The following is a 14,465-nucleotide window of genomic DNA, read 5'->3' as shown; positions in this document are numbered from 1 at the left end:
AAGGCAACTCGGATTTCCCTCAAGGTTGTCCTGGAATTTTCGTTTATTCATCTACTTTAAGATTTATTTGGAGGGTTTGAATTCCTTTATTTGTAGAGGTAGAAAAAAGGGCTGAGAAAGCAAGTGGAAAGAAGCAAGAAGCCAGACCTGAACTTGGGCCTCCTGCATACATGGGGCACAACATAACTGCAGGACCACCTGTGCCACTTCCTGAATTTTTAAAACTTTTTTTATGTCTTTGTGTGGATAACAGCCCAAGAAAAACAACTGAAAGTTCTCAAATTCTAGCCTCTTAAATTTCAAAAAAAAATTTCTGTGTTCTCATTTGACAGTTTACTGAAGATATTTGAGTAATTGCCAAGACAAGACTTCATAGAATGATGTCTCATGCATAGCTTCGGTGTTTCAAATTAAGGATATAAATTAATCCATAATAATTGGAAACCCAGCTTTGTTATTCTTGGAAAACAAGAAAGTCAGTCAAAAAAAAAAACAAAAGAGATGGAAACTATTCCTAATTATTGGGAAAACTGAGTAATGTATGAATGCATGTCCACTAAGGGCTTATACAGTTTGGGGCTTTTGGAAACACTGGTGAACTTTTCTTTAATTTTCAGTCCATTATTTGACAATATATAGACCAGTGGTTCTCAACTGGTGGATCAGGACCAGAAAATGGGATTTGGATCCATGCCTAGAAAAAGAAATGCATCCAAAAAGTGTACAAGTCCCTTTTTAAAAATGTTTTTTTTTTTAAATTTCTTTCTTTTATCACATTTTAAACCGTCAAAGATAAAAGCTGCATTATTTTTCTAATGAATCAATCTGGTTGGTCAAATTTTCTCTGAACCTGGATTGCAAATGTTTGCAAAGGAGTTGGTGGTGGGTCCCGAGGCCAGACCAGTTGAGAACCACTGATATATACCAAAGATGTTGTCAGCTAACTAAAGCCATCCACTAAAAGTTCATCTACACTCTAGTGCAGAACTTCCCAAAGTGTGGGCCGAAGCCACTGCAGGTGGCCTTTCACCTCATATAAAAACCCAACACCTAATTTTGAGAACTAAAATCCAGTTTAAAATGAATAAAAGACTTGATTGCATGTTAAAATGCTTCCTTAGAGGAAAAAAGATACAAAAGACAGCCAGAATATTTCACTTACATGCCACCTTTAAATCATGAATTTTGTACAGAATGAGTGTCATAGTTTTACTGGTGCTGGATTAACTGGTGACACTCCATTAGGCATTCAATTATGCCAACCCTTGCTTGTGGCAATACTGTCTTTGAAAATAAGGAATTTTTTTTAAATTCTTTATTTATGAAATAAAAATAACAAGGTAAAAGATTTGAATCTCATGTTATGGTTGAATTAAGGTTTTGGTAGTCCACCACATTTTCAGCTCTCAAAGTGAACCACAGCGCAGTGAAATTTGGGAAAGGCTGCTCTAGTGAATTTACAAAATACACAAGTATATATGTTGCTTTGTGTTACCCAGAGTGTTTTGCAAGCCGCGATGTTTGCCATCATGGAGGAGGCTTAACGGCGTGGAGCTGACAGGAAGCGCGCTCGCAGCGAACCTGGCCAACAGACCCAGCCCGCTCTCCTCTGCATCATCGTCAGAGTCTGTCTCGTTGTCGTCGTCGTCATCATCTTCCTCAGAGGTTTCTGAGTCAGAGGAGAGATTTTCAACTCAGAGAGACAAGTGACGGCAGCACTGGTCAGAGTTTTAAGTCAAAAACACTTTTTAGACATATACAACCCTACACAGAGGTGATAGAATTTTAAATAAAAAACAATCAAGATACTGCTGCACAATAAAGCCTGAATAAAGCAGCCTAGACCATACAATACCAGGCTAACACACTATCCCATTTATCTGTGTCTTAACATGTAGGCTGATCAGACAAAAAAGTGGAAAGAGAATAAATTGACTGTCAAAACCAATGCAGCTTCCCTTCACACTTTTATGCTGCGTTAGCAGGATACAGCAGAAAAAGAACTAGGATTTATGAAGAAAACACACACTCACACATAAACACACAGTTGCTGGAAAACTCAGCTTATATAGACTCCGAAGCAATTCATTACTTAAGAAAATAAAAAAAATGTCAGAAACTGCATTTTCTTCTTACACAAAGAGACATTAGCGTAGTGCTGGTTAGCTGCATGTAGCTAGCAGTTAGCTGTTAGATTAATGGCAGCAGATAAGCAGGAGGAGCGTCTCCGCAAGGGTTAGAGTGTTAACATTGATGGTGGATACACAGTACAAGCTTTATTTTAATCCAGAGGGCAGAATATGCTCATTTTATTTTAAAGTCTTACAGACAAAGCTGGTACTAGCTAGCTAGCTAGCTAGCGCCTCTGGCTGAAAGTTACCAACTTACTCTTCAACCAAATTGCACTTTGTTTTGTTAAAATGAAACATTATTTATCTGTTTAAACTTCAAACAAGATGAATAACCATTCTCTTTAAGTTTAGTTTTATTTATTCATCATTTGTTGTACTGTGAATTCACTTTGCGTTAACTGTAGCAAGCAGACAACAAAGGAGGCAGGCACTGAGAGGACAGCCCTGTGAGGCCCCTTGGTTTAATGTTCAAATGAGGTTTGTTTAATCATGGTTGCACCCTCTGTCTGTGTGAAAACCTGTTTTTAAAATTTAAAAATCCATTATATAACACGGGACAGCAGGGCAACCACGATGTTTTTTAAGAGCTATAATCCGTCGGACCAATTTTGGACAAAAAAAAAAACAAAAAAAAAAGAAAGAAAAGTTAAATTCATGTTTAAATTTCAGCATAGCCCATGTTAGAGTCGATGAAGAATAGAGGGAGGGGCACTTCCTACTTACACAGCAGGTGACAGGGGTGTGGCCTCAGGCAGGGCAGGGCAGGGCAGCGCGGCGGCCTAGCCGTAGCGTAGCTTGGCCTTAGCGCAGTCAAGCTTAAGCAAAGCTTTTAGCTGCGGCAGCCAAAGACTAGCCGTAGCTAGCCAAGCTTCTGTATTTCAGCAGCAGCAGCACAAGCACATGGAACAGGCTGAGAGACACTCAAAAGCATCATGGGTAGGAGAAGGAAGGGTAAAGGTGAGAAGACAGAGCAAGGTGTCTGAGCAAAGGGAGAAGGGTTATTTTGAAGGTTTAGTAGACACACAAGAGGAGCTCTATTGTCCAAATATCCCCAAAATCTGACATGTAGAAGCTTGGATTGAGATTAGGTGCCTTTAAATCACAAAAAGAGGGGAAAAAAACAAACAGTGCTTCAAAAATAGAGAATAAGAGCTTTCCTTTAAGTCTTACCAAATTAAATCCACGTGCTCTGAACAAATCCCTTGTAAATATTATTTCCAAATGTAACCTGAAGAGACTTTTATTCTGAAGGGATATTTGACGAACAGAGTGGTCTAAAGGATATGTGAGGTGCAGCTGGACAGTGACAGAGACGAACAGACAGATGAAGCAGACACAAGGACCACAGCGCTTCGCTTTCTGTGCCAATCAAATCAACACCTTTAATAAATCTTATAGGTACCAAAACTGCAATACAACTTTTATGCAAAAAAATCTCACAATTCACACAAGTTTTCAATATACAAATGCTACAAATTTGCAATCCAGGCAATAAAAAACACCATAGAAATAGATCAACTCTTTTATATAAAAAGGCAGCTTTGCAGAGAAGCAATAGAGGTAGGGATGGTCGAGCTAATGCACAGTCTGAGAGCAGATGCCGTAAGCGACACACAAAAAAAAAAACAGACACAAGCTGTGACGAAGCCCAAAGACACAAGTCTGTCTGACTCTACAGCGAGGGGCGGAGGGGGTGGGGAGTGGGCTGTGAGATTTGGTCAGTAACCTTGGTCGAAGGAGTCGTCAGACGAGCTGAGGTCGGCCTCCTCCAGCAGCAGGGATAAGTGCTTGTGTTTCTTCTTCTGAGACTTCTGATTGGACAGCAGGGACGTCGGTGAGGACCGCCTCTTCCTGTTTAGGTTCCCATGTGGATGCGTCCCAGAGAGAGAGGGCCAGCCCCCTCTAGCGGAATTGTGCTCCTCTGAATCTGAGTCTAGTGCAGAGAAATTTGGGTAAATGACTCATGAAAGGAAAGAACGCAAACATCTTAAACTGAGGCGAATTTTCGCACTACACCTGAACTCAGTTAATTGACAATTAAGGTACAGAAAACTGGTTTTCCCTGACAGGTTTGACCCTTTGAAGCATAATGCCATAAATTCCATGTGGTATTTAGGCTTAAGGCGCATGCAAGCATTTGTTTACAAAGTGTCTACATCCCATCTTTGAGCTATGTAAAAAAGTTTTCTCTGCGCAAAAGTTACATTATTTTCTTCTGGATTTGGTCGAGCAGTTTGTCAATTTACCATACAGGTCAACAAATCTGAAGATTCTGGTCCATCTCAGTATTTTCTACTTCTTTATCTTGTCAGTGGCCACTGGTGCTGCCTTTTTTAGTAAATATTTCATACTGGAGCTCAAAGACCTGCTTTAGGACTATAAAAATATTACAAAGAAACCTCTTCAACGTCAAAGTGAAAACAGATTGCAAAAAAAGAATAACAATATGTAATGTAAAATAAGTAACTTCATAAATATTCACCCCTTCAAGTCAGTATTTAGTAGATCTATTCACTATTTTGCTTTGCAAAAATGCTCAAGCTCTGTCAGGTTGCACAGAGTTCGTGCATGAAGAGCCCTTTTTAAATCCCCTATTGGACTGAAGTCTGGTCTTTGACACAGCCACTACAGAACAGTCACCTTGTTGTCTTTAAACCATTTCTGCGTAGCTTTCGCTGTATGCCTCGGGTCATTGTCTTGCTAGAAATAAATCTTCTCCCAAGCCATAGTTCTCTTGCAGACTAAATAAGATTTTCCTTCCTATATTTTGGCACTTTCAGTTTACCCTCTACTTTTATAAGCCTTCCAAAGCCGGCTGCCAAGAAACATCCCTACAGCATGATGCTGCCACCACGTTGCATCACAGTGGGATGTTGTGTTTGTGGTGATGTGCAGTGTTTAGTGTCTGCCAAATCATTTTTGGAACCATTCCCTGACTTAGGCTTTTCAATAACAGTTTTCTAAGTTGCTTGGAGTGTTCTTTTGTCTTCATGGTGTAATGGTAGCCAGGAATACTGATTAACCATCGACTGGTGCCTTTATACTACAATCACTGCACTCAGGTGATCCACATTTGGCACCTATTGGCTGATCCAGTCACGTATTTAGCTTATACATTTTTGTTTAATTTACACTACTTGTAATAATCTGTTTTCACTTTGACATCAAGGAGGGTTTTTGGTCAAAAAAGCCATATTATATTGACCATGCCTGGTTTATAAAATCAATAAAAACGATCCACATCCAAGAAGGTGAATACTTTATATAAGCACTGTGGATAAAGAGGCTATATCATTGTCCTTCTCTTTTTGTACTTACTGTTGGAGCAGCTGCTGATCTCTGATCTCACTGGAGAGAAAAGAGCAGTCTTCTTCTGACCTTTCATCTTCCGGATGTTCTCCGAAGTTGAAGCCTTGGCGGCCATCTTGTGTTTCCCCGTCTTGGCAGAGGAGTGGATGTTGCGCTCCTTCATCCGACTTTCCGTGGACTTGCCCTTTGATTTGTCTAGCTTGGAGCTGGAGGAGAGTTTGCGAGCTATGCCCAGCGAGCCGAGCTGTGACAGCGACAGCGCTCTGTCGAGGTCTGACGCCAGCTGCTCCTGCTCGCAAATGTGGCCCCGTTTCGCTTTCAACACCTGATGACACCGAAAGAAACAGATATTAATAAATCTAATAAATGCATAATAGTCCAGCTTAAAAAAGGCATCTTTGAGAGGCCTACCTCCAAAGCATGACTGGTGGATGGCTCCGTGTCGTTCCAGCTCTTCTTCTTCTTTTTCTTCTTTTTCACCTTTAATCTTACACTTCCTGTCTCTGTGTCCTCCTCTTCACGGGACAGGCGGAACCTTTTCCTCTGTCCTTCCTCAGAGTCTTCAGAGTATTGCACTGTCCTGCTAACCCTGAAAATAGGAATATTTCAGCTCATTCACATTTAAACACAAAAACCTATTTTATTAAGAAAATTTGCAGAAGTTGCTTAAAAAGCTACAAATGTCACTGACTTTGCTGGCCTGCTGTCTAGTTTGGGAGGCGTGGTCAGGTGTTTCCTCTTCCTTGGTCGTCCTCTGCCCCGTCTGTTCAGACTCCGCCTCTCATCCTCCTGCTGCAAACGCTCACTGAAAGCAGAGAAGAGTGGCAAGTTTTATTGCCTGGGCTGGAGATTTGGGGAAAAGTTTGTGTACGTGTAAAAGCAGCCATGCAGGTGATTTTAGTTTCTCTCACCGCTTGTCTCTGCGTCTCTGCAGCTTGCTCAAATCTCGCTGCTTCTCCTTGTACATCTTCTGCAGCTCTGCGAGGCGGACACGATATTCCACTTCCACTGCGTCCATCACATCCAGAGACAGTTTACTGAAGAGCTGCAGAGAGGAGAGAGGAAATTGTTAGGACGAGTCACAAAGTGACACGTTACCCTCTCAGTGACCGTGATGTTTGTCTTTATCTCACCGGCTCCTCCTTCCTCTGCCTCCAGCTGTACTTCTTGTCTGGGTCTAGTGTTCGGGGTAGATCGACGTGAGATTGTTTCTCGATGGCCTCCAACAAAATCTGTCTGCTCGCTTCCAGAAGACAGTCCAGACCCTCTAAAGTCAGTTCTGAGTGGGAAGCAGACCATATCTTTTATTACCTTTTAAGAAATAACTGATTAGCTAAAAAACTTCTTTTACAATTTCAACGCATGTTCTTCCTTTCCCTTTCAGACTCCCTTCTATCTACTCACCTTGCTCCTGGCTCATTTGCTCCATCTCCCGCTGGGCCATTTGGCTGAGCAGGGCCATACCCTCCAGTGCTACCATTTCCAAAGCACCAGTGCTGCTGCAGTCGACACCAAACGCTGAGTTTTCTATCTCTGGTAGGAGGGACGGGGCCGGTGGGGTGCTGGGGCGGGCCTGGGCCATCTCACTGGCCGTCAGCAGAGCGAGCATCCCCGCCATTGGATCCTCTGGACAGACCAGCAGCGGGAGTGGAGAGTTGGAGGTGTGACAAGGATAAGCGGGAGTCTCAGCTTCTTTCTGAATGGGAGTATGTGAGCTGATGTGAGACTCTGGCTGTTCTTGAACACACACACTGGATTGTTCCAGTGACGGAGCCGATTCCTCCCTATCTGGATCTGAAGCCATGCAGGGATATCGTTGTGCATCCTTGTGGACCTCTGGTTTAGGCTCTTCTACGAGCAGAGGAGGCGGGGGGAAAGCTGCCTGGCAGGAGTAAGATGAAACCTCCATTTTGATTTCACCTTCCTCCTTCTCCTCCTTCCTGATTTCTTTAAGTCTTTCCGCCTGCTGCGGTGGAGGGCTGGGGACGAGCAGAGGTAGGGGTTGTGCAATGGGCTTTGAGGCTTCTTCCTCTCTGTCCTGGACGGCCAGAGCTGGACTGCAGCTCTGCCGAAGAGGGCCCAGAGGTTCTGCTCTCATGTCGAGCTGTTGCTGCTCAGAGCTGGGCTCCTGCTTCAGAAAAGGTCCTGTCTTTGACGGCTCTAGTTTTTGTGGTTTTATGTCTGCATCCAGCAGCCGTGTATGGAGGTGGGTTGAAGGAAGAGGGGCTGCAGGGTTAGGAGAGCAGGAACGATGTGATGGGACAACTTCTGTACTAGCCTCACTGGGTGCTGGGACGTGATAAGGAGGGAAAGGCGAGCCAAAGGGGGCGGTAATGGACTGGTAAGGGTACCCTGGAGGGAGATCTGTAAAAATGAAGAAAAAAACAATAAAAACAGAGGGACTGACTGATTTTTCAACAGCATGTACAGGATTGAATCATCTACATCTCAAATGTTCTTCAAGAGGTGGCAAAAAAAATGTACCTTTCCTAAAGTACTTTTCAGTCAAACTATGAACCTCTTTATTTCTTCACCTTTACTAAATTATGCAATCTGCACAAGAAAACACAGATACACGGTTGAACAAAGGATGGAAGTATTGCAAGAAAGGAGATGGGATGACATGCAGCCAAAGGAGTCAAACCTCAGAGATCAAGCAAAAGCGGCTACACCGTGACCTAACATCATGTAAGCAGCAGACATTGCAAAGCCTGGCATGCTCGCTGTCTACACAGCGGCCCTTAAAAATGTAATTCTCTGCCCTGTGAATCAGGCTCCAGTTGTAAACAGAAGTGTAGCTCTTTGTAGTGTAGCACAGCTTTGACAGTTGTGAGTTGAATCATTTCATCTCTGCACACAAGTCATAACATTTCAAACATGGGTATTGATGCTATCAATCTCCACTTTGTAAAGCAAGCCAAGACACTCTAGCAAGGGCAGAAAGGGAAGAAAATCAAGAAAATCAAGGAAATCTCCCTGTCCAACATTCCTGATACCTTGTCATCTCCTTCTTTCTTTGTTCCTTGCCCATTTGGACATGAGCTACATCCATCTAATCCAGCTGATTTTGTTTCTGATGCTAGTTTGGAAATGATCCAAATCTGTAATTTCAAATCTGGGGGGATGTGTTCCCCATCATACCACTGGGCAGTGTTTTGATGTTTTATATGTGTTTAGCTGTGTTCAGATGTTTCCCGTTGCACAGTGATCCCTGCTGGGGTTTTTGTGATCATGTTCCTGGTGAATTGTTCTTGTTGAGGGAAGTTATACACTCAGTTAAAGTGCCTGTGACTTTAGGTGCACATAAAGGATACATATTGCATTTGTATGAATTAACTTGCTATGAAGCTGACTCTCTGCTTTGCTCTTGCCATCTATCCACAGATTTTTAAGAGCTACTGCAGCTCTAATAATGTAAAATATTTAACTCTTTCAAAAAATGTAGTTGTGTAGTGTTAAATGAAATCTATATGAGTTTATTTATCACTGGTAATTTTACTGTGTATTTAACTTTATTACACAAGTGTGATTTTACCTAAACAACCTGGTTGGAGATCTATTTTCTTGTTGTTCTTGCCAACAAGTAAAGATTATATTTTACTGTACAAATCCATACGTAAGTACTCAGTGCTTAAAGTAAACTTTAAATTAAATACTTTTTACTTTGACCTGAGTAGATTTATAGAACAGTACTTTTACTTTTACTTGAGTACAATAATGGTGTGCTTTTTCCACCTCTGACTGACACTTCTTTCTTTTAGTAATTCATAAACTTTAACAGTACATACAACCCAACTGTAAGCACCTTTATCAAGGGATGAAGTGTTAGCATCAGAATGAATTCACAGCTCTGAGCATGACATGAGCTGTTTCACACATGCTCTCAAAAGTGGGAGACTTTCAGTGTCAGACGAGAGATGAAGGGGGTGAAACGCTAAAAGAAAGATGCAGAAAAGGTGAATGAAGCCACGCAGCCAAGGCAATGGCAGCTGCCTTGTCTTTATTCCTACTCTGTGTGTAGTTTGGCCTAAACACCATATGAACAAAAGGGTGGAAAAGAACATAGTAACAAAAAGAAACCTTGGTGAAGAGTTGCTTGACTGAAATTACACTGATAGCGTGATAGTAAGGTATAAACATCAGGCTTTCTCACTCAAAGCTGAGAGTTTTCCTGCAGCATTCTGTCTTAATAAATTAAGCAAAGTTAAGGTGCAAAACTTTGCTTCAGGACACTTCTGCTAGGGATAGAGGTGCTTTCCATCTGTTGTGTAATGTGCAAAATTGCATGCACTTCTTTTTTAAACAGTGCTGTGACAAGAAGTGCTAAAATATCAATGCTACCCAGTCTGATTTATGTCAAAATAAATCCCTTAAAAGTCCATACTGTACCTTTAAGTATCATGATGTTCCTGCATTAACATGAAGCCCAATAATTTAGCTTTAAACTCCTCTAACTTCATAGCCTCAGCTAACATGAGCATCAGCAGCAGACTCACCAGGGTAGATGCCTTGAAACGCCGCAGAGCCCGACTTCTGCCCCCCTCTCTGCTCCCTCCGCCCCACCTCCCCCTCCTCGGTGGCCTCCTGTTTAGGCTGCCGTGGTGAGGACGGGGGCGGAGAGGCTGAGCGTGGGGATGGCGGGTGAGGCAAGGGCGTCGGCGGCGGGTGTGCTCTCTGCCCGCCCTCCTCAGACTTCAGGGTGGTCACCGGCGAGGGGAGAGGAGGCAGCGGCGCGAGAGAAGACGTGGACGGGGTCGGAGAGCGTGAGGGAGGGGGAGGTTTGCGGGGATGCAGGATGGGCGAAGGAGAGTGAGAGGATACGGAAGAGGGGCGGGGCTTGGGGTCGGCATTACGCTTGTCTGCTTTGTCTTCCATCTCCGGCCGGTGCTCGCTGGCCTTTAAACGCTCCTAAAACACAGCGGAAGAGACGGTTGTGCATACGCTGTCTTTGTGATGTGACACTCTGCTTCTGGGTATAAATATCACAGTGTGGCTGCTTTGTTTAGACTTCCTTCTCTGGATTCTCCTGCAGCTGCAGGATGAGCTTTGTTTGAGGCTCTCTGACTATATTATAAAACTTTACACTACTACTGCTATTCCTTCAAAACAAGTTATTCATCAAAAAGATCATTCCCCTACTCTAAGCTCAATGAAGAGACATAAATACATCCTTTTAATGGAAATATGCACTTCATTATTTTTTTGGTGCATCTTGTCTTGGTGTGTACGTATAACCAAAAAGTCCACTTACAACAAATTGTGCATTCCTTTGCAGCTCGAGGACCTGCGCCGTATGTTGTTGGATCATAAGCAGCTCTTGTTGTCGGAGCATCTGCTGCTGAGAGAGAAGCTGGAGTTGGGCTGCGTGCTGCAGCGAGCTGCCTGTACCGTAAACCCCGGACCACACCGGGGCTCCACGCTCCAGAACATCACCTCCTTCAGAGGAACAAAGAATATTTTAACAGTTAGCTGAATCTGTTTGTTATATTTTATCAGTACATTAATTAAAGATAATCTTTCTTACCATAGTGTGGCAGGTGTTCAGTGGGGATGACTATTAGCTGTCCAGACTGTGGGTCTCTGGCAAACTGGTATGGAGGGGGTATGGAGCCTGGCAGGGAGGGTGGGTATCCTGGAGGGAGGGTCTGGTGGAGTGACGAGGGACCCAGGCCTGAAAGTGGAAAGGGGTGTTGAAATGATAAAAACATCTGAAAGGCCTTTCACTCAGCATCATTCTTCACTCAGTATTTATACCCATGTTCAACCCATAGTGGAGTTACATCAGCGAGAAAACATGCTGAATTAAACTTCTTTCAGAGGTCTTGTTTTTTTCACATCAGTGTCTAGACAGAGCAAGCCTTTAGGGAGCTTTGTGTAAGCATGTGTGTTGTCTTGATGCAGTTTTTTTTTAGTTTGACAGCGAGCGTTGGAGGGGAAGGAATGTCCTGCAAAGATCAGGAATGTCTGAGCAGTTCGACCCCAGGAGGTTGCTGCTGGACAAGCCGCTTGACAGTCAGACGGACGGACAACACAGCCTCTTTTCTGCTATGTTACAATGTTACAATGTCATTTAGCAGACGCTTTTATCCAAAGCGACGTACATTCAAGAGCAAGAACAACACAAGCAAAGATCTAGACGAGAAGAAACAACATCAGTGAGTGCCACAACAAATGCTACAACAAATACAACAGGCTCAACATCTTCTAGGTTGCAGGTTGTTAGCTCTTAAAGCAGAGGAAAGGCAACAATGCTCATTAAAAAGGGCACGTGCTGAAAAAATGCTGTTCTGCTAATGCTTTGTATACTATGCTAGAATGAATTCATGCACAGCTTTCCACAGCCACAGTATTCATGAGTTGGCTCTGTACAAAAATAACAGTGTAGGAATTTTAGTTTGTGGTGATTTATTTGTCCACTTTTGTCTGCTAGGATGAAGCGCTAATGCCAACTGTGAAATGGTGAATTACCCAAGAGGCATAAGGTTATTTTCTGCCAAAATATTGCTGAGGTTTGTGTTTTAACTAGTTGAAAAAGATAAATATCACTTCTGTATGTCCTCCCATTGTGCAAAAAGGAATCCAAACACACCCCCTTCAGGCACTGATATATTGTGCTGGTAATACAGCCAGAGATGCTGTTGTAGAGATCAGCTGGTGGAGCCACAGCATCGTTGATCATTTGCAAGCCTTGGCACCTTTGCCAAGTTTCTGAATGCTGCTCTTGCTTTTTTTGTCAGGAGTATTTAGGTAGTTGGTTGGATGATTACTGGGTAAAAAATTTGTGAAATGTCAATAGACAATTGGATTGGAGAAGTTAAAAAAAGAGGACCGTTCCTGCTGAGCTCTACTCACAATGCTGCAGGAATCACAGCTGTCAACTGAGCGGTTGATCATTAAATTTTCCCCCTATGATGGGATCCTTACAAATTCAAACAATTTCTTAGAAACATAGAAAAAAGGTGGGTGAGTGCTGAATGGGGTCAAAGGTATCCAAAACTATGTAACCATGATCAGGTGCTCTTCAGGATAAGAGGACTAAGGACCGTTAACTTATCAAAAACAGTCCGTGTGTTAGATGGCAGTCAGAACTGAGAATCCGAGGCACAAAATTTGGAATAAAACAACAGGAAGAGAGCCAACTTTAAAGACAGAAGTCATATTTGAAAAAAATATATTTCAAGTGTATTTAACTAAAGTCCCATCTATTAACCCTTCAAGCCCAATGCTATTTTAAAACCATATTTTCTCACCTTGACTTCTTGTCTTAAAAAGCTTGTAAAACATCAAACCTGGGGTGCACAGTCAAGCTCTAAACATCAAGAGCTTTAAGAATATGTGTGCTGCAGTAATGTCAGTTGAATTTTAAAAAAGTTATGGGACTATAAAGACAAAAGAAAAATCTAAATGGAAATTATTTTTATGTGTGATACATAGTTAACAATCATGACTAAGACTGTTTGTGAAAAACCTGTTCTCCAATCTCTTTGGGACCAAAAAGTGGCAAAATATTCATTCTGTGACAAAAAAAAATTTCAAAATATTCATGTATTTACCACATATTGACTCTATTTTTGCCATTATTCAAGTCGTTCCTGTCTGCAGTGGCACAGAGGACCACACTGCAGCCTCTCTTTCCCTCAGGTCATCTTCTCCATGATCTAAGCGTTAATACATGGGCGGTTTGGAAAAGCATGAAGCAACAACAAAACAGTGCACCATTGGTTGTCACAGCCCGTTACAAAGCACTGTGGGATACAAAATGGTGTTTAGCATTAGCCACTAGAATCAGAAACTATAAAAAGTGGATAAATATGGATAGAAAGACATTTAAAATCAAATTTACTGGTGTGGCTTTAATCTTTAAAGACCCCTGAAAGTCACCCATGTTCTAGATTTGCTAAAAAAAAAAAAGCCTACATAAGAGCTACGTAGGCATGGGTTGCATCACTGGAACGACAAAATGACTAGCTTCAAGTGAGGAAAAAGTTATGAGGCTGTAATTTATGGTTCAAAAATGATTAAAGTTTTTATAAACTGCTTTACTTTTAATTGACAACAAGAGGGTTAGCATGGGAGATGCAGGGCTTGTAACCTATACTGCAGCCAGTAAGTGGGGGGAGCTCAAAAGGTTTGGCTTCGGTTCTGTACAGCTGTCATGTTGTCCATCTTCTTATACAGTCTAACAATGTCAAAAAAAAACAACAAAAAACTCACAGGCATTTTAATTCTGCGAGCGAGCTTTGCTTTTACAAACATACTCTCTGTTTCTGAGTGATTTTTAACAAGTTGTTGCACTGGGATTGGGATCATAAATGTGTCCTAATATAATGTATTCAAAAGTCATTTAATCTTTCACTGCCAATGCAACTTCTCCATCACTATGTGTTCTGATTAATTCCTTGATCACAGATTGACTCCATTATAATTTTACAAATCACTTTCCTACTGGAACAAAATTATATTCTCTAAACAGAGTGGAAAATTACTCCACATACTGTATGGTGATCCTGGGAGCCAGACTGGAGGGGCTCCGGGTCGGGTCATCCAGGGGTGAGAGGTCAGAGTTGAGGGGTCAGGAGGCCATCGTCCCGCCCCAGCCAGCGCTGCTCCCCCTGTCACCATCAGGTTTGGGGTCATGAGGCTGGGCGTCATAATACTAGGTGTCAAGCCAGTGGACAGCGGGGTGGGGTGCATCTGAGTGAACTCTGCCAGCTCCTTGGACTCACTGAAAGAAAGCCATTCTTATTAATGTGATGTGTTTAGAGGTATTTAATGGCCTTTAAATACTTGATTTTAACACCATTTTAACAGATCAACTTCAGAATTAAAGGGAAGAGTAAGTCTCAGGTTAGTCACACACATACCTAAGCACTTTTTCCTGCTCACGATCCAGCCGGCCAGCCAGCAGTCTGTCATCATGGTGTCGAGCTCGGTCTTCTACTCGCTCCTCGTCTGTTAAAGCCAAAGAGGAGAGAGAAAAATGAGTATAGAATTTATTACCCCCATTAAAAACAGTTATCTAGA

General features: G+C 42.4%; 1 protein-coding gene across 1 annotated transcript in view; it reads right to left on the bottom strand.

Annotated features, from left to right (window-relative positions):
• The window catches only part of tnrc18 (trinucleotide repeat containing 18), a 72,728-nt gene that overhangs the window by 18,465 nt on the left and 39,798 nt on the right, over positions 1 to 14,465 (bottom strand). Inside the window, exons 6-18 of the mRNA XM_041817530.1 lie at positions 14,306 to 14,393; positions 13,937 to 14,166; positions 10,966 to 11,112; positions 10,693 to 10,877; positions 9,938 to 10,349; positions 6,846 to 7,805; positions 6,575 to 6,720; positions 6,353 to 6,486; positions 6,133 to 6,246; positions 5,853 to 6,030; positions 5,451 to 5,766; positions 3,859 to 4,065; positions 1,496 to 1,669 (exon numbers count right to left, since the gene is read on the bottom strand). Of these exons, the coding sequence (XP_041673464.1) occupies positions 1,496 to 1,669; positions 3,859 to 4,065; positions 5,451 to 5,766; positions 5,853 to 6,030; positions 6,133 to 6,246; positions 6,353 to 6,486; positions 6,575 to 6,720; positions 6,846 to 7,805; positions 9,938 to 10,349; positions 10,693 to 10,877; positions 10,966 to 11,112; positions 13,937 to 14,166; positions 14,306 to 14,393 (3,291 nt within the window). The remainder of the gene's footprint in view (positions 1 to 1,495; positions 1,670 to 3,858; positions 4,066 to 5,450; positions 5,767 to 5,852; positions 6,031 to 6,132; positions 6,247 to 6,352; positions 6,487 to 6,574; positions 6,721 to 6,845; positions 7,806 to 9,937; positions 10,350 to 10,692; positions 10,878 to 10,965; positions 11,113 to 13,936; positions 14,167 to 14,305; positions 14,394 to 14,465) is intronic.

Source organism: Cheilinus undulatus, linkage group 21 (assembly GCF_018320785.1).
Source record: "Cheilinus undulatus linkage group 21, ASM1832078v1, whole genome shotgun sequence".
Lineage (NCBI taxonomy): Eukaryota > Metazoa > Chordata > Actinopteri > Labriformes > Labridae > Cheilinus > Cheilinus undulatus.
Note: the sequence above shows the minus strand (reverse complement) of the source record. Positions and strands in the feature narration are given on the sequence as shown.